A 19,598-nucleotide genomic window follows, 5' to 3' on the forward strand; every position below is an offset into this window, starting at 1 on the left:
ATTACAGCGCATACAGACCCTTCAGATTCCTAACTGGTGTTTTCCCTCATCATGTCATAGTCTGATCAACTCACTCAAGACCTATAATACCTCACTTTTAATATGAGACCTGCAATTTCACATCTGGCATCTCTCCTCTCTCCTGATGACCTCCTGACATTTTACCCTATCTTAATTCTTGCTTCTATCCATTAAGTTTATTCGTTTTTCTTTCATCATTTTCAAGTTTTGAACATTTTCCCTTTTCTTAATTCCTTGCACTTTTGTATTAGAATTGGGCCTTTTCTTCCACCTGTTCTAGATGATGGGATGGAGCGAGAGCAGCATGAAGAAAACAGAACTGTCCTTTATGTTTCCTCCTTCTGCTCCATATCCATGAAGTCTCAGATCAGAAATAAAGGTCACTTAAGTTCCATGTGTATAACTATATGTCACAGACATCTTAGACCTACACCACATATTGCATGCACATGGCTAAGACAGAGACAGCATTTATGATATATTCCAGATGGGTATGATTAACTGCATATCAGTGTCATGTGCAGGACAACCATCACTTTTGATATTAGGCACCTAGAATTATATTAAAGGTTTCCTATGGAGAACAGGATTGCTAAATCCTAAACAAATGCACTGCACCAACAAGGATTTGAATTCTCAGTCATAACAAAGAAAAAACACAAAAAGGGAAAACAAGATTAGAAAATAGTCTGATAACAGAATTAATTGTGACATTTTATAATGAGGACAAAATTTTGTCTCATGGATTAAAACTATTATCTGATCATCCTAAGTACATCAGAATCAAATGGTCATACTCAGACTGCTAACTACTTACAGCAGAAGGTAAGATTATATGTCGCTCAGAACAATTTAAATCAGGAAATCCTTCATACTTCAGTGTTATTCTTTCTATTTTTTAAAATTTAGACTCAACTAATCAGAGCTCAGTGTCTATACAGCAGCAATCAGTCTTGCAAGTTACCTTTCAGTCTGTAATGAATTAATTCTGTCACTTCAATACGCATGCAAAGAAAGGGAAAAAGAGTCATAGAAGATGTTAGAAATAATAAGCATAATTAGTCACTGGTGTCACAGGATAACCCAACAGTCTTTAAAGCCAATGGCAGCTGTGCTACTGAGTTAGGCAGCAGAATGAGGACTCAATAAGCAAGCAATTAATGAAGTTCTGTGGAAGAGCAGGAACACAGCAGATCATGATTCCTAAAAGTAAATCTGATAAAAAGTAATAAAAAGATACTTTTGAAAGAGTGAGCAAAGGAACTTGAAGGAATTCTTTGTACGTATTTGTTTCTGTCATTTACAGAAATTAAAATCACATTAACACATTGCCAACACAACTTTTGAAGTAACTGTGTTCTCCAACTAAATAACTCCTTTGTGAAAATTGTCTTATAATTTTTACAGGGCTTTAAAAAATAAGAAACCAGTGTAATAATGACTATGTTTGATGTTCTACAATGTTTCTTGCAGAATATCTTGTCTCATTTTGGCTTATTTGGGAAGTGGCAAGCAGAATAATAATATGCCAGAGTAATATAATGTTCATTCAACTGATATAAAAATAAAATTAATCATAATGGTTTGTAAGTTGTTTTACCCAGCCTAGGTGGGGAGGAAGTTGAATGGTTCATGATAAGTTCCACTGAAGTTAAATTAACGAAGAAGAATTCTTGTACTTCTGGTACATCATCCTACAAAACACAAATTCAGTATATTCTCTTTTCATTTTCTTTAAGAAACAATCACAGAATTTGTCAAAAAATAACACACTAGAAGTCTCTAACCTTATAGCAACATTAGAATTAATTTATGTTTCCATTTTCCTGGAACATTTTTACATAAAATGTAAATTACGAAGTAAAACATTACATTTAATGGAAAATACTGTGGGGACACTGAACTAGATGTGAATAGATTTCTGCTCAATTCTGCAGGCACAAATAACAACCACTGATAAAGTAGGAGCCAGTAGTAAGCAATGAATGACACTGATCGGAATATCAGAAAAAAAGTCATTATGAGAGAGTTAAATTTCACTTAACTATAAGTAGCACTGTCTTCTGTTACTATCTGTCCTTCCGTGATTTTACCATTAAAGAACAAAGCAGTCTTTCTAAATCACCATAAAGTTGATAGCTTCAAATAATACAGCATGCAAGATCCAGGCTCCACAATATTCCTTTTCAATTGTCATACCAATAAGTATAGAGTGAAAGGATATAGAATTTACCTCTAGAATAGTAACATTTATGGCAGCTGATGTTTCTCCTTCTTTCAAAATCACTGAGTCAGAAACAGCTACATAATCAGCTCCTGGTTCAGCCAAGGTCCCCTCTGTCTGATTACTTAAGGAGACTAATCCTGGAACTGTGGCATATGTAACATTGATAGCACCTGTTTAAAATGTGACAAAAAAAAAAAACCAAAGAAACAAAACACTTTTTTTCAATTCTTACGTAATGTTCACTAGAATAGACAAAGAAAATAGAGCAAATGCTCATTGAAAAAATGGAAAGCCTAACTACAAACCAGAGGATTAAAACACTAATCTGAAACCAATGGGACTTATTTCTTACAGTCCAGCCTTTAATAATTTGTCCAAGACTATAGGACTCAGAAGCATTAGGACCCAATGTATTCATCTATTTGAGGTGCTGTGAACTGCAAATATTAGATTACATACCTGGGACATCTAATGTATTATTAATACCAGGTTTGGTGTCAAGGGAAGTAGAGACTTTCAGGAACGACTGATGTCTAAGAAAGGCTCTAAGAAGAGTTCTAAATTTAATTTCCTTCCCAAACAGACTGCCATACATATTTATAGAGAATAAAAATTAGGGGACACATTGATAAATTTTACTAGAGGGAAAGCTAGATTTTTTTTTTATTATTACAAAGCCATATCTCATGAATCTGCCACAGTAAGTCAAATTGCAAATTTAAAGAGTGTGATCCTGGAGATAAAATGACAAATGAAATTCAATGTTAGTCTGTATGAAATAAAACATAAAAGAATGTTCATTTTAATAAATAAATATGGTGTTCAATTGAGAGATTTTACATTTACAATTGAAACTTAGAATATATTAATATTTTCCTAAGTAGCATTGGAAAGGTAATTTACATACTGATTGACATTAAAAAAGAAATGGGAAAAAAAGAAATTATATTTAAATTCCTCTGCAAATCTATAGTGTGCCCAGATCTTGAATGCTTGTTTCAACTGATCACTTCACCTCAAAACCAAGAAAATAAAAATAAAAGAGATTTTAACAGAGGTCTAAATATAGCCTAAAAATGTTAATAGAAAATGATTATGTGTGCTATCTCTCAATGGAAGATAAAATACTCAGAAAAAAAACCCACAAAAAATATTTAGGCACACATTGCATTATTGAAATTAGTACTACTTAATTTGATTTTAAAAGGAAAATTTAATTAAAAAGAAATACAGAATTCTTAGGAGAGGCATAAACTGAATTCAGAGGCATCAATGCAACTTTTTCCATGGGATATTCCTAAACTGTCAGATTCTGAAGTTTATAGAGGGGATGTTGTTCGAATGATAATTCCATACAAGCTCCTTTTCTCCTGTTTTTTTATTTCTTCTGGACAGGCAATTCAAGACAGATTTGCTGGACATAAAAGTACAACCCTAACAGCCAGCTAGCTATGCCATAGCTCCCAGAATTCCCTTGCTGTGGAATTAAAGTTTATGGCTTCATTTTTAACTAAAATTTAGTTTTCAAGCCGGCAGTAAGGAGCCCAGAAGTTCTGAAAACACAGTTGTATCCAAGGTTTTCCAGAATTTCTAGCCTCTCTGTCATGGCTTTAATTTGTCTAATGATTTTGAAAACAAAATTTAATTTCTCTTGGAGATGTTATACAAACCTAGAGATCCAAATTCTCTGTTAATAAAAAGTTGAACTGTTCTGTTTTCCTCTGGAAGTAAAACTACCCTGGATGGAGAAGCAAAATCCAGTACTCCATGTGGTTCATCACTAGCTTCTACTGTTAGAACAGCTTCATATCCTTGACTATCCAAAACAGCAGCACCAGAAGGAGAAACACCTGCAAAAGAATCAATGGACTACAGTTAATTGTGTTAGGTAAATCAAGTCTTGTCTTACGTTACTGCTATTTTTATGTACAAATGACAGTCAGTAACACTGCAAATGAAATCAAACCAAACACATTATATGCTCAATGAATTTTACAGATTGTGTGGAATGTAATTGCATTCTTAATTCTTATATGTAATTGCATTCTTTAACAAGCACGGGAACATTCAATCACAACAAAAATTATACACATAAAAAGAATAGAGTTCAAGACTGTGTTAAGAAATGAGAAATATGAAGAGACACTGGACTTCCCTAAAGTACTTCAGTTGTAAAAGGAAAGAGAAAAGTTTTTTTAGGAATTCATTATAATTCCTAAATTTCATCATAATTCGTTCATTAAGTTAAAATTATATTCAATTTCTCAATCATTCTATCAAGAAATTACTACAAGTGTTGCCTTGATGTTTAGATGGTGTTTAGACATTAATTCCAGTTTAACAAAGGATATTTCAGAAGGGATGTGGTTTCATGCTTCTTTTCTCATTACAATTTTAATGAAAGAGTAAAATATTCTGATCTACTCTAATTCAGAGACAGATCAGAGAGACAGCTTGAAGATTGTTTAAAAAGATTAAAAACATCCATTTATTTTATGACATCTGTAGCATATGTATACATTAATATACAGAGGTATCAAGTCTGTTTCAATAAACCATGAACAAATTTTGCATAGTTTGCAACATTTTCAATATTCATAGCCCTAGACTTCCAAAATGGTTTAATAACCACAAAGTTATTACATTACTAAATGGCAATTTTAGATACAGCAGATATAGCAGTCTGTAGTTCTGCATTACCTTCTGTTTTGATGTTGTATAGGATGATCCGGTATTCTTCTTTTTCTTCTGGAATACGGTCATCCAGCAAGTGGACATATAATGTTGTATTCAATATTCCCTATAATTGATAAACTGATTAGTCATTAGTGTACAGAGTACAAGTAATACCACTCTATCATATGTATTTTGAGCAATACCTTTAAGAAATGCAAAGTTACATATGGAAAACTATAAAAGCTCTGTTGTTTAATCATATCAAAACAAGACTGCTTTAAAAGCATACTTGTTCTGTCAGCTCACTTCAAATTACAATATTCCCTTGTAGCCATTAGATTTTCTAATGGACTCACCTCAGGAAAAAAGAGAATTCCAGAGTAGTATTCAAAATTTTGTTCTATGTTATGTCCAACTATCTTCCACTCAACAGTAACATTTCCCAGTCCTGGGGCAGTTCTTACAACATGGAATTGCAGTTGTTGTCCTAGGAACAAATGACAAAATGCAGTATTTTGGGATTTCTTCTTCTACAATTCAACTATTACAATGAAAAAAAAAAAAAATTAATCACAGTTAAAGAATTTTTTATTTAAAACCTTAATATTTTTAATAGTGAGCTTCCCAGCAGTAATGTACTACTTTTTTTTTTTTTAATTGAAACAAAATCCTCACAAATCTGAACTCTTTCCTCATGGGTTTTTATGAATTTAGTCCATTCTCAGAAAGAACTATCAAAATATAAAGAAGCCTGGTACATATGCATAACTGCTATCAAACATGGACAAAAGAAGAGCAGTATGTGTTTGTGAACTACACACAGAGTAAATGCCCTACACACAGCTTTAACACAGTTTTCTACAGCAGCTAACTGGCAAGGAATAGACATGTTCCTAATATCTGCAGTGCCTTGTGACTTCAAATAATGCATGTGTAAAAATGCTTGCAGTTACCCAGAAGTTCCATTTATGTGAGTTAGAATTTAAAAATGTTACCGCTTTCTGGATGTTAGAAAACATCCAGAAAAAAACCCAATTCATAATTTTAAAAGGACAGTATTTAGAAGCAAAACATTAATGTTTGCTAATTTAAAAATTATTTTAATAATTTATTATCATTTCAGAGATAATAAGTATCAAATGAAAACAAGCATCTCTAAGATGTAATTATGGTATTTTTTACACATTTATAATATTTAACCAAATGGTCACTTAAAGAGTGAACTCTTCAAAAAGTTTTGGAAAATTAAGAAAATTTATATGATTATAAAGTATGAAATATCTACATACATTTATACAAAGTAAATATTTGGCATAAAATTAAATATTTTAAATATGTGCATGTAAAATCACATATTATATTAATATGAAATTGATCAGCAGGTAACATTACTAAAGTTATGCAATATGCAATATATTTCCATTAGAGGAGAGACTTTTATTTACGATACATAAGTGTATTGCATCTGTATGACAACAGCATTTTCCCAGTTCACAGAATGGAAGTTTGCCAGTATATAAGTGTGGAATTAGTTTTCAAGGACATGCAATATTGAGGGGCTTCGAAATAATCATGTAAGCTTAGGTCCATCCTCAATTGACTGAAAATTGTTTTCTTAGTATTGCTATAAATTTATATCAATTTTTTTTGCTGTTGCAGAACTAGGAATAATTCCATCCTTTAGTTTGTGTTATGTACACACTTAAAAGCTACCCTATTGAGAAACATTGAGATACATCTGTGAAAGGGAAAGCGAAGATGTGGTGTTCCCAGTCCATGTCATACAGAATTGAGCAGGACAGCTACTCTCACTGACCGTGTAACTCAAAGAACACCAGATTATTGTACTGCAGGACAGTATTGTATATCTAAAACAGGCAGAAAAAATTGATCACTTTCTGGACATGTTCTCTGTTTGGTAAGGAAATATTTGAGAGATGCCAATATATTGGCTATGAATGAGATAGATATGAACAACAAACTTCAAAAGACCTTAAGAAACTGAAAAATAAAATTGCAAAGTAAAATAAAAATTTTATACACCAATTTTCCAATACATAGCATTAGTATGTTATCAGTCTCATTATTTCAAACTTCATTTAAACCTTGTTTTAAGTTGTCTAACACTAGTTCTAAGAGAACAAAGGAATTCAAAATTTATTGACATCACAAGAATTCTGCTTCTACAGTCAGATATCCAAGGACAGATTTACCGGTTCCCCTAAGGCTAATTTTTCATATCATTTAACACTGCCCTGAAATCTGTTTATCCTATTCGAAAATTTTGCACATCCATTACATACAAATAAATATTTGACAGAAAATAATTACTTTAGTATCATCACAGAACATACGATATATACAAAGGTTATTTCAGTGCAACATTATGTAATACAACAAATTTTCACTGAAGACTGTAAAATACTTCAAGGTACAGAACCCTGATACACTGTAATCCAAGCACCAAGAAGAAACCTGAACTACAATTCATCTCAATTAAAGACTCTCCAGTACTTAGCTACTGACTCATGTAAAGCTCAGCCAGCTTTACCAAAATCCTTGTTATTCCTATCCAGTTAGAAATACTAACATAAATACAAATTGATCCCTGATGATTGAAAGTATTATTAAGTTAATTTCCCTATTTTGTCTTATGGTTTGGTTTTTTTTAATATTTTACCATTTTAAATTTTTCCTTAGATTTCTGCCTTTATCAAAGAGGAGGGGACCTAACCGATTCTCCTCTTGTTCCTTATTTTAAGCTACTGCAGTGTGTTTTCATCCAGTTGAGTCATAGCCATACAACTGTTGTCTGTTCTGCCTGTATTTAAATGCTGTCGTTGCCCTCAATATGGTGATTGTGTGAACTGAATATATGCAGGTAACACCAAGGCAGCCATGATCCACCACTGAAGTGAGAAGAAAAGATTTATTCCATTACGTAACTTTCAAAACAGAGACACCAATACTGCTAAACTTATTTCATATTAGCAGGGCAAAAAGTGCCCAGGCCTGAGCACTGTGTTACATATCAAAAGGCCTGACAGTGCACAAATCCTTCACCAGGCTGTGGTTGACCATGCTTCTTAACTCCCTTCCCCGCTTACAGAGAGGTCCAAGTCTATGGGAAACGTTTTTAAGACTTTAACAACATCCTGCTGTCTTCTGCGAGAAAAATCCATTTCTTTTCAGTTGACAGCCAAAAATCCAGAGTGAACACAAATACCTGAATTTTCTCACACTGAGTATTTTCTAACATCTCCCATCTGTAGGGTTGGTCTTTAAGTAAAAACAATTTTAAAATGAACTTATTTTTCCTTCCTCACCAATCTTCAGTTTTTCAAATCTTTCCTCCCCACAGAGATAAATAATATGAACAGCTTGAAAAAAAGACTGAGTTGCTTAACAGAAACTGTTCAATAATATAATAAATATAAAAGATAACACTATTTTGATTTATGCTTGATGTTTGCCTTCATAAGAAAAAACTTGATAATAAAAATGAAGTAAAAACACTGAAATCATATGAAGGTCTCAGCTCGTTCCTTTTTTTTTATCAAAGTGAACTAGTTTGGCTGTTTTTTCTTGCTATAATGCAGTGCAATGCAGTGTTTTTCACAAGCTAAAGGAATTGCAATCAGTTATAGCACTATATACATACTATACATAGCAGAGTATTTCAGCTCCAGATAAAATCTTTCAGCTTCAGCATGCTATGACAAATATTTAACCAATGGAAAGTGTATAACATCTTCATAACCTTGGGGAATGAGATGGTTTGAATTAATTCCCTGGGCTCATTAACAGCTGTTCTTAGACTGCCAGAATGCAGCTGGCTTGTCAGGCAGATCAGAACCACTAATGTGGAGTAATAAGGGGTGGAAACTGGGCGCAATAGAATTAACACAAGCTGTATCTAAACAAAACCCAAAAACTTATGCAGTCCTTTCATTATACGAAAAAAGCAGACCATGTCCTTTTGAGATAGACTATTTTTTCCAACAAGAAATTCAGTGCATACGTTCTTGGACAGCAAATTTCTGTCAGTTTTCTCTACCCATCAGTTTACACATCATAAAAATGTGAGATTGCAATAAACTGATATGCCAGCAAGGGATAACAAGAGCAGTCACCATTATTATTATTACTGTCCTATGCAGAACTGTACCAAGTCTAGGTAAAACATGAAACATGTTCTCTTAAAACAGTGATAGACACTAGATATCCAACAATTATCAGTGTCAAAAGTCATGACTGAGTGATGACATCAAGATTGTCACACTCCTAAAATGAGGTGCTATAAAAATTATGAAGAGAAACTTTAGAGAAATGGAAGATTTTTTCCTATTTTATTTCTGTGGGAATATTTTCTAGATAATTAAAAGCTAATTTTAAGTCAGTGATAGATAATATTTGCTTAAGATTAGCAATTGTTCTGTATAAGGGGGTTTATATATAATTCTGGAACATGGTATAAATGGATGAGAAGTGCTAAAAGGAGTTAGAAATGCAATGCCAATAGAAGCAAGGCATAATCTTCAGAAAAAGGAAGGGAAAGAACAAATGATGAAATATGGGTTTGGAAATAGTCTATTCAACTTTTCCATAGATTTCATTTAAGTACTATCTATGTTTGCAAGAATTAAAAATCCAAAGAACTGTGTGCTAAGTATGATTGCAAGAATTAAAAATCCAAAGAACTGTGTGCTAAGTATGTGGTTATTCTCTGTTTGCTGGCATTCTCTGAACAGTGATACAATCACATAATGGTTATCAACAGAAAGCACAGAAATGGAAGCTGATGTTAATCAACATGATTGTGGCCAACACACAGAACCCACCTTCATGACCAATAACAGACCTTCCAGCTGTCTGGAAGCTAATGATTCCTGCCACATTGTCACTTGCCAGGATAACCACTGTTACAGTGTCGAAACTGGGCAGAATCCTGCTCCCTCCTTCAGTATGCACCAGGCTGATTATGATGCTTTCATTGTCCTCTGGCTCTGGATCATCTAAAATGGTCAGTGTGACCATCTTTTTTGTTTCGCCTAAAAGTAGAAGAACATATACATACTTATACATGCACATGAAAATCACCTTTAAAAAGATGCAATCATCTACTCTAGTAGTAAATACTTAACTAATATAAAAAAAGACATGAAGAATCTTTACTTATTTACCTGTCTAGAAGTTAGTGAATGTCATTATGAAAATTTATTCAATTACTAATGAAATGTTACACTAGGCAATATAATTTAAAAATTATTAAATATACTCTGTAGAGATTAACAATGTCTGCATAATTTCTGAATGCCTAAAATTCTTATTTGCTTTATAAGTTCTCCAGCTTTCAAATTTTAATTAGAAAAGGGGAATATAATTCTTGTAAAAAAAATTACCAAGTGAATACATTTTTCTGATGTCACATACAGACATATATACATGAAATTTGACTATATATTTACTGGACCAGGAAATGTATTAGAGTGTTCTGTCATTGTATAAGTTACATGTCTTCTGGAATATCAAAGAATGACAATGTAAGCAGCAAACACAATCAATTACCACTCTCTATAACACATTACAATTTGCGACAGAATCCTATTGGTCATTGTATGTACCTAACCTGTACTAATTATCAGTTTACCCCATACATATAATTTTTGTTATATTGCCTTTCAAAGTATTTTGAAAATAGATTTAGTAAACTTATAAACACTAATATAATTACATGTTAGTTTCCAAATCATTCCTGGCAACCCTTCATTTAAGTTCAGATTATTTAGCAAACAAAATGAACACTGGAATCTTTACTACACTCCCATAAATTGTTTTCAAAACAATTGCTCAGTTATGTCAGACTTTGAAAATAAAAATACATCCGTCATGTTGCACAGTGCTTAAATAATGCCTGACATAGACGTTTTTTATTTGCAATTTTTTAACTGTCCTGTTATGTTACAAAATCAATACAATCTCAGAATCTAAAAAGATATATCATTAAAAAATAGTATTGTATTGAGAAGATAAGAACAAAAGACCACTTAGGCCTGATTCTTATTTTCATTATCTTTGATACAACACCTATTTCAGCATATTATTTCTTATTTATTTAGTAAAAATGTTATCTTTATAGTGCACACCTCAATATTTCTTAAAAAAATACTTTAATATTTATACTTTTCGTCCCTTTTTTTTTTAGTCTTTGTGTTTGTTTTGTGTTTTCTTTAGTTTTAGACAAGAGAAGTTAATGCTAAACCTAGCCTTACCTTCAGCAAACACCAGAATCTCACCAACACCCACAAAATCCAAGTTTGGGGTAGCAGTTCCACCAACAACACGCCATTCCACTGCCACCTGTCCCAGGCTGCCTTCTGTCCTGTCTACCATAAGCTGCACGCTGGCCTGAGGACATTCTTCTACTTCAATATATAGACCTTTCTCTGTTGCATTGGGACTTACACTATAGATCTTAAATACTCCAAAGGCATCCCCATTCATCATTATAGTAACTGTGGAAGTATTTGGCTGTCCAATAGTTGGTTGATTTTTTAAGCTGGCTGAGATGTTAAATAGTTCAACTTTCAACAGGGATACAGTGAATTTTTCATCCAGTTCTGGCAGGCTGTCAGGAAATATGGTAACTGTGAGATTTGCAAACTCCTCCCCTTCCTGCATGATGGCCCACTGTCCTGTGATGGGTTCGTAATCACTACCAGCAATGGCTTGTGTGCTAAACAGAATGGATGTACTGCTGATGTTTTTCTTGTAGGTCCATAATCCTGACATGTTAGTTAATGGCCCGATCTCTGTTGTCAGCCAGAGGCAGAGAGGAATCTCAGAGGCACTGGAAAATGTAAAGGCTGAACATGCTTGTTCTTTTAGGCACTGAGTTGCGCAGGCATACAGTGGGTCACTTGCTGCTGACACATTCACTCTGGTCTTGGATGGCTGGTCAGGAATTCCTTGTACAGGAGACTGGTAATAGGCCAGTATATCCTCACCTTGCTCAATGGCAAGAGCTACAATGTCAGTCTCAGAAGTGCAGTAAAATATTTGCAGTTGACCAAACCTTCCCCCACTAAAAGACATTAAAATAAAAAAATTATGTTAGCTGGTGAAGCATGTCTAATATTCTGTATGTTACTGGGTTAAGAATAAAATTAACAAAATCAGCTAATGACTTCTGAATTGCTGAAAAGTTACAAACAGCTAATTAAAGTGACTTCCCTTGAAGCTAGTACTACCAGCAAATGAGTAGCTGGGTTTTTTGGAGAGCAAGTTTTGGTGTTTATAACTTGAGTAGCAGTCTATTAAGCATGCATGTTTGCAAACATTGGTTTCTGGAGTTAACCTAATCTTCCTAGGACCGTCAAGGAAGAAAAAGCCTTTGTTGTCTAGCATTGTTATCATTCCTCTGAGGTGTCCTCAGGATACCATATTCACATGAAAAGCCTGTTCTGCTTTTCATTTTGTCTTCCGTCACAGAACCTTTGATACATTTTGTCCTCCAGTTCACATCACAGGAACAGGCTGGCTTGCAGCTTTAAATAGCTTGTCAATTTAACAGGAAAAATAAAACTTCAAGTACATAGTGTACACTGTGTTTACACTACACATTTATTACATTTGTACTTTATATATAATAAATATAAATTTCTAACAAACAGATATCTAGTTCAAAATCAATGTTTCTGAAAAAAACTGGCAGAACAAGAAATTTATGCAAATACCTATACAAGGGTGTGACATTTAAAATTATTACAGAAAAATACTCAATAAAAAACAAACCAAACCAAAACAACAAGAACAACAAAAAAAAAGAGAATCAAAATCAGCCAATATTATACAGACCTTCTCCTGACTGATATATTTGCAAGTAAATTTCTTTCTAGTGGCTCCTGAACTCGATATGAGGATTGATGAAAGAAAACTGTGCCATAAGGATTATCATTGGCAGGTATAATAATATTTGCTATGCCATCTAATCCGATAGCACCACCGTTGGAGGCCTGAATTAATTCAACATGGATGATCTCAAAAAGAAAAAGAAGAAGAAAAAATAATGCAGTTAAATAATCTTTGCCATTTCTAAAAATAATCACAAGCAAAATAAAATCTGAACTTGTTGCAGCTTCCTGCCATAACATTTCTTGCTTTGATCTGCACACATTTCTTACACAAGTTAAAACTCTAATACTGTTCAAGAGAGACATAACTGCTCTACTTACTTCTTCTACTTCTGGAACATCATCAGCCAGGATTTCCAACAGCAACATCTGAATGGCTTCCCCAGGGGCAAAAGTAATATTACCCATGGCAACTTGCAAGTCATCCTCAGCAGGATACCCATCAATGGTAGCAGCCCACTGAACAGTAACATTACCCAGTGTCCCAGCATTGCGGATTATTGGCAGATTTATGGTTACTGATCCAAATTCAGGCTCCTCCACAGTGAATTCAGTATTCTGAAAAACTGACATACACCATAGGGAGATGTAGTGCATAAACAATAAAATTGAAAGTAAATATATCTGTTTCTGAAGTACAGAGTTTTATTTCACTTGCTTGCATTTACTTGCACAGGTAAACCCCCTTTAATCATGTTTAAACCTGAAAGCACATTTTCAATACTTATGTTTTCATCTGCAGAGAAAATTAGCATGAAAATTAAGCCCTCATCCAAAAAGTCTATTCCAATACACCTATTGTTTGAGGCTAAACATGAACTATTTCTAAGTCTTAGAATATAACTTCATAATTATTCCCATCAAAGAAACTCTTTACCAGATTTCATGTCACTTATTTAAGAAATAAATTATAACTATTTAACATGGACTATGTTAAGTAGAAATCGCTGTTTTTTAGAATCACAGAATGGGTCGTGTTGGAAGGGACCACTGCAGATCATCTGATTCAAGCTCCCTGCTCAAGTAGGGTCATCCCAGAGCACACAGCACAGGAATGTGTCCAGACAGTTTTTAGATGTTTCCACTAAAGGAGATTCCACAACCTCTCTGGGCAACCTGTTCCAGTGCTCTACTACCTTTGCAGTAAAGGTCTGCCTCATGTTCAGATGAACTTCCTGGGCATCTGTTTCTACCTGTTGCCTCTTGTTTACTGCTTGGTGCCAACAACCAGAGCCTCCAAGTGGCACAATCCTTCTGTTGTAATAAAGCCCCATTACTCCTTTTATTACATGTTTTAATTCAGTTCATCTTATCTTTTCCTTTACTCTCTATACCCACATTTCAGCTGCCAAGTTGCAGCTTCCCCACCAACCCCCAGAAAAAAAAATGTTAACGGAAGAAAGAAAATATGTACTCCTTTACCAAAGGATCCAAATGGATCATCAGAAGCCTCAATAGTTATGACTGCCCTCGTCAAAGATCCAAGCAAGGCTCCTCCTGTTGTTTGGTTCAGCAGCTGAACATAAAATGACTCCTCAAGTTCAGGATTGATATCATTAATTATATAAATTGGCACAGCTTTACTTGTTTCCCCTTCTAGTAAGACAACATCTGATGAAGCTACACTGTAGTCCTCACCTAGATTTGTAGATGACAAAATCCAAAATAATAAAACACAGATAATATCAATGCTTTATGGTTCAGTGTGGTTAACATTATCATAAATACCCATTTTCTCTTTGCTTATACATGCATTTCTCTGTGTTTTTATGATGTCTTTTCCTTTATCTTTAGACGCAAAACAATTATTTATTTATTTATTTATTTATTTATTTTTATTCATGTCCTGTTGCCTTTTAGATGTCTGGTTGGATCAAAATAAAACTTGGCTGACCCAAAGAGAGAGAGATTCTGAACTGTTAGACAAAGAGGTAGTTACAAAAGGTCCATTATTGTCTGTTGTTTACAAGGTCACACTACCTGATTCTATCTGATTTATAATTCCTGTCACGCTTTCCAAGAGATAAAGTGAAACAGAAGCACCTTGTCAAAGCAGATTTCAGTAAAGCGCACCTTTTATGTGTCGACTTCATTTTAGGCAAACTTGTCTCGAGCGTCTTGAGGAACATCTGTGATACACTAGATCACAGCTCTGCTACAGAAACTAATTGAAAGCTTACTCTGATATAAATCTAACTACACATTTGTAACACTCTGTTAGATAAAAATGAAATTAAAAGTTCTCAGAGCATGTATCACTCACCTAATCAGTTTGAACATAGCTGAAATACAGTGCACTCAATTTATAACTGTCTAAATAATCCTAGAGACTTCATAATTTTTCTCCTTTCTTTATGTACCTTCTCTATAGCAGGGACCAACTGGAGAAGTTTATGTTCCATTTTCAGATGTACAAGTATCCTTGGGTTTTGATAGATTTTTCCATATTTGTTTTACAGCTAAGTCCCCAGCTCTCACTTCTTCTCCAATAAGCTCAACTAAGCAATACACCATGGGTTTAAATATATACATGGGACTAAATTGTTTTTACATATACTACTATAGAATTTTGGGAGGTGGGGGACAAGGGGGTTTTTAAGTGGTGGTGTGATAAGTAAACAAACTAAGTAAACAAATACCCCAATTCCTTTCTTCATTTGAATTTTAAGTTCTCCAGTGATAATGCATAAACTTTCCCCTAGGTCTTAGATTCATGTTTGCTAAGCACAGTCAATGCCTTATATTTCATTCTTGTTATACAAGAGATCATTCATTACACACTTGCTTGTTTCAGCTTTAACAAAGGCTGCATATTTCTGCTATTCTGCTTTCTTACCAGCTGTTGCAGTTATTGGCATAGCTTTAAATTTCACAGAAACATCTGAAAATATTCCCCCAGTTCTGGTCACGTTAATGATTGGTCCAACATAGTTTTCAGCAACTCGCACAGCTGAAGCTGAAAGCTGAAGTGTTCCAAAAGCATCATCATTGGCATTGATAATCACATGAGCTATTGTCTCACCCACTAAACCAAGTCGAGGAGAATTTATAACTGAAATATAAAGAAAACTTAGTGAGTGGTACCTGAAATGATTACTATTCATGGCTATAGAGTTCATAGGCACACATGTAAATTTAGCTGTCTCTAGTTTTCATGACAATTATCTCTTTTGGAATTGGACAAAGCATAACTACAAACCACATCAAAATACATGTGTTTAAATTATGTTCTGGTAGAAAATCTGAACATTATTCTACTATGCTGTGGGGCATACAAGCCATAATTTTTTTTAAAATATGAAGTACTGTGAATTTATTTATTTATTTAACCATAAGACTAATAATAAGATCAATACAGTTCACAATAATTTCAGTTTTATTTTTGATATGATGAAATATAAGTAAGATTTCAACTCCAAGTGGAATTATATTTGAAGGTACCCCTTAATTTGTGAGCAAGGGCAGCAATTAGACGTGCCCAGAAGCTCTGAAGCACAAATGGCCATAAGCACACTCAGGCTGTAATGACCTGAATTTTTCTGAATGAGAAATTAAGTAAACATTGTCGATACTAAGAAAACAGCACATCACTTTTTTTAATAAGACTTTCTTGTAGTTTAATTTTAAAAACTAGCTTATATCCTACTTCTGAACTTCCAGAAATAATGCTAAATAAGCAGGTATTAGTGCACAAATATCGTAACATATTTGGCCTGAAACGCTTTGCATAAGAAATGCAAAATGGATAAAGAAATACTCATGCTTTTTCAATAAAATAATGTGCCAAAGGACGTAAAAGTGAACCGGCACAAGTCAAGTAACTAAGAGATATCTTAAGTATACAGAGTTTGGAAGAGGTTCATTGGAGTTCATTTGTCTTGCTGCAGTTTCTCCTGCAATATATAAATACTAACCTTCATAGTTAAATTGTAGGTTTTATGTAAGACACTTACTTGGCCGATCCTGAGCTTTCTTGATCAAAACAACACTGCTTAGCTCCACAAAAACAGATTCTGACCTCTCAGGATCATCATCATCCAAAATAGGCAAGGATATTGTGGCCTCACTTTCATTGGCTGCAAAGATCACATAACCTGTAACGGGTATATAGTCTTTTCCCTCTATTGCTCTGACAACATCGGGTGGAAGAAAGGGAAGCTTTTCTTCATCACCAATAGTTCTGTATTTCACCATTACTGTACCAAGGAGACCACCGCATCTTACAACTGTCAGAGAGACATTTTTTGTTTCTTCCTCAATTTTTATTGGTCTGTTTTGCTCAGAAAAGATGAAGACTCCATATGGATCATCATTAGCTAAAATAGTTAATGTTGCATTAGTATGATATCCAAGACGACCAAGGGAGACATTGATGATCAAGACTGAAAACATCTTATCCAATTCGGGAACATCATCAGGAGAAACCTGTAATGTAATATTTGCTCTCACTTGGCCAACATCAAATGTTACATTCCCATCCGTAGAGACCAGGTCGTTGGTGAGATCGCAATCTATGATCCAATGCAATGTCACCTGAGATAAGGCCCCGTGACTTCTCACAACCTAAGAAAAACATATAAAGATGTGCATATTTTTGTTCTATGAGAAAGAAACATAGAAGTGTGAAATGTAATTAAGCAAACACAATAGCATGATGAATTTAAGATATGTCTGTGTTTTAAAAGCATGTCATTTTTATTATCTCAGCTCTGGAGAACTTGTATTATCAACACTTATTTTAAGACAGCAGTCCCTTGATTCTAAGTAAGTAGAAGATTTTAAGTTTTTGGATGTTATTATTATTTTAGTTTCAAGCTGAAAAATATACATTAGCAAACACTGCATGACTGAGAAAACAAATATTCATCTCAAAGTTGTTCTAAACCCCATAGACTAAAGACAAAAACATCAGAGAACACCAGTAAAAACAGAGAGAAGAGTACAATGCAGCAATATGAGACTCAAATCTTTCTAACCTGCAGCACAACATTGCTATCTCCATCTTCAGGCTCAGTTCCATTCACTGAAATGGACTCAGCACTGAACTCAAACACACCATGAGCATCATCAGAAGCCTCAATAGTCACAAGGATGTGGGATGCAATTCCCAAGCTAGCTGTTAAATGAGAGTTACAAAAAGGGTTATTTTTATCTCTCATGTTTTCTTACATGAAAGAAAGCAGCTGAAGAAATATGCTACAGAAATACAAAAGAGAGTATGAAGTATTTGTGCTGTTTATCTTTGGTTTTTTCTTTTTAAAATGCATGATAATCGCCTGTATGTAAAAGGAGCTGACCTTCAGTAGGCAGTCCTCTCAGTCCTTCTATGGAACTATGCAATAAAAAAAGTATTATTCTAAGGGAGGAACGAAAATAAAATTACAGGTTTAATGAATGAAATGGAGCAGTACTTAGGACAGTGAGGAGTTATACTATAAACCACAGTATAAGAGGAAAGACAAGATGAATGCAGATCTCATCCTGACATAAACTGAAATGAAAAAAAAATGACCACAAAAAACCACCAGCAAGTCAAGTAAATCTTACTTCTAAAGATATTGTCTTGGGTGACATAACTTACTGCTTAGACAGAAAAGAGAGTCTGGTACTAAAGGAAACTATTCCTGGAAACAAGTAAAAGGGAGACAGAATGTCAAAAAAAAAAAAAAAAAAGAAAAGGAAAGGAAAGGGGCGGAAAGGAAAGGAAAGGAAAGGAAAGGGGCGGAAAGGAAAGGAAAGGAAAGGAAAGGGGCGGAAAGGAAAGGAAAGGAAAGGAAAGGGGCGGAAAGGAAAGGGGGAAAGGAAAGGAAAGGAAAGGGAAGGAAAGGAAAGGAAAGGGGCGGAAAGGAAAGGAAAGGAAAGGAAAGGAAAGGAAAGGGAAAGGAAAGGAAAGGAAAGGAAAGGAAAGGAAAGGAAAGGAAAGGGGCGGAAAGGAAAGGAAAAGGAAAGGAAAGGAAAGGGGCGGAAAGGAAAGGAAAGGGGCGGAAAGGAAAGGAAAGGAAAGGAAAGGGGCGAAAGGAAAGGGGAAAGGAAAGGAAAGGAAAGGAAAGGAAAGGAAAGGAAAGGAAAGGAAAGGAAAGGAAAGGAAAGGAAAGGAAAGGAAAGGAAAGGAAAGGAAAGGAAAGGAAAGGAAAGGAAAGGAAAGGAAAGGAAAGGAAAGGAAAGGAAAGGAAAGGAAAGGAAAGGAAAGGAAAGGAAAGGAAAGGAAAGGAAAGGAAAGGAAAGGAAAGGAAAGGAAAGGAAAGGAAAGGAAAGGAAAGGAAAGGAAAGGAAAGGAAAGGGGGGAAAGGGGGGAAAGGAAAGGAAAAGGAAAGGAAAGGAAAGGAAAGGAAAGGAAAGGAAAGGAAAGGAAAGGAAAGGAAAGGAAAGGAAAGGAAAGGAAAGGAAAGGAAAGGAAAGGAAAGGAAAGGAAAGGAAAGGAAAGGAAAGGAAAGGAAAGGAAAGGAAAGGAAAGGAAAGGAAAGGAAAGGAAAGGAAAGGAAAGGAAAGGAAAGGGGGAAAGGAAAGGAAAGGAAAGGAAAGGAAAGGAAAGGAAAGGGGGAAAGGAAAGGAAAGGGGGAAAGGGGCGGAAAGGAAAGGAAAGGAAAGGAAAGGAAAGGAAAGGAAAGGAAAGGAAAGGAAAGGAAAGGAAAGGAAAGGAAAGGAAAAGGAAAGGAAAGGAAAGGAAAGGAAAGGAAAAGGAAAGGAAAGGAAAGGAAAGGAAAGGAAAGGAAAGGAAAGGAAAGGAAAGGAAAGGAAAGGAAAGGAAAGGAAAGGAAAGG

The 19,598-nt window shown here is 34.5% G+C and overlaps 1 protein-coding gene across 1 annotated transcript in view; it reads right to left on the reverse strand.

Annotated features, from left to right (window-relative positions):
* The window catches only part of ADGRV1 (adhesion G protein-coupled receptor V1), a 302,349-nt gene that overhangs the window by 206,523 nt on the left and 76,228 nt on the right, over nucleotides 1–19,598 (reverse strand). The window contains exons 29-41 of the mRNA XM_030969486.1: nucleotides 17,814–17,953; nucleotides 16,791–17,400; nucleotides 15,674–15,889; nucleotides 14,260–14,475; nucleotides 13,159–13,403; nucleotides 12,782–12,963; nucleotides 11,197–12,008; nucleotides 9,766–9,975; nucleotides 5,281–5,411; nucleotides 4,949–5,048; nucleotides 3,919–4,098; nucleotides 2,255–2,418; nucleotides 1,622–1,715 (exon numbers count right to left, since the gene is read on the reverse strand). Of these exons, the coding sequence (XP_030825346.1) occupies nucleotides 1,622–1,715; nucleotides 2,255–2,418; nucleotides 3,919–4,098; nucleotides 4,949–5,048; nucleotides 5,281–5,411; nucleotides 9,766–9,975; nucleotides 11,197–12,008; nucleotides 12,782–12,963; nucleotides 13,159–13,403; nucleotides 14,260–14,475; nucleotides 15,674–15,889; nucleotides 16,791–17,400; nucleotides 17,814–17,953 (3,300 nt within the window). The remainder of the gene's footprint in view (nucleotides 1–1,621; nucleotides 1,716–2,254; nucleotides 2,419–3,918; nucleotides 4,099–4,948; nucleotides 5,049–5,280; nucleotides 5,412–9,765; nucleotides 9,976–11,196; nucleotides 12,009–12,781; nucleotides 12,964–13,158; nucleotides 13,404–14,259; nucleotides 14,476–15,673; nucleotides 15,890–16,790; nucleotides 17,401–17,813; nucleotides 17,954–19,598) is intronic.

The sequence above is a fragment of the Camarhynchus parvulus genome, chromosome Z, assembly GCF_901933205.1.
Source record: "Camarhynchus parvulus chromosome Z, STF_HiC, whole genome shotgun sequence".
Classification (NCBI taxonomy): domain Eukaryota; kingdom Metazoa; phylum Chordata; class Aves; order Passeriformes; family Thraupidae; genus Camarhynchus; species Camarhynchus parvulus.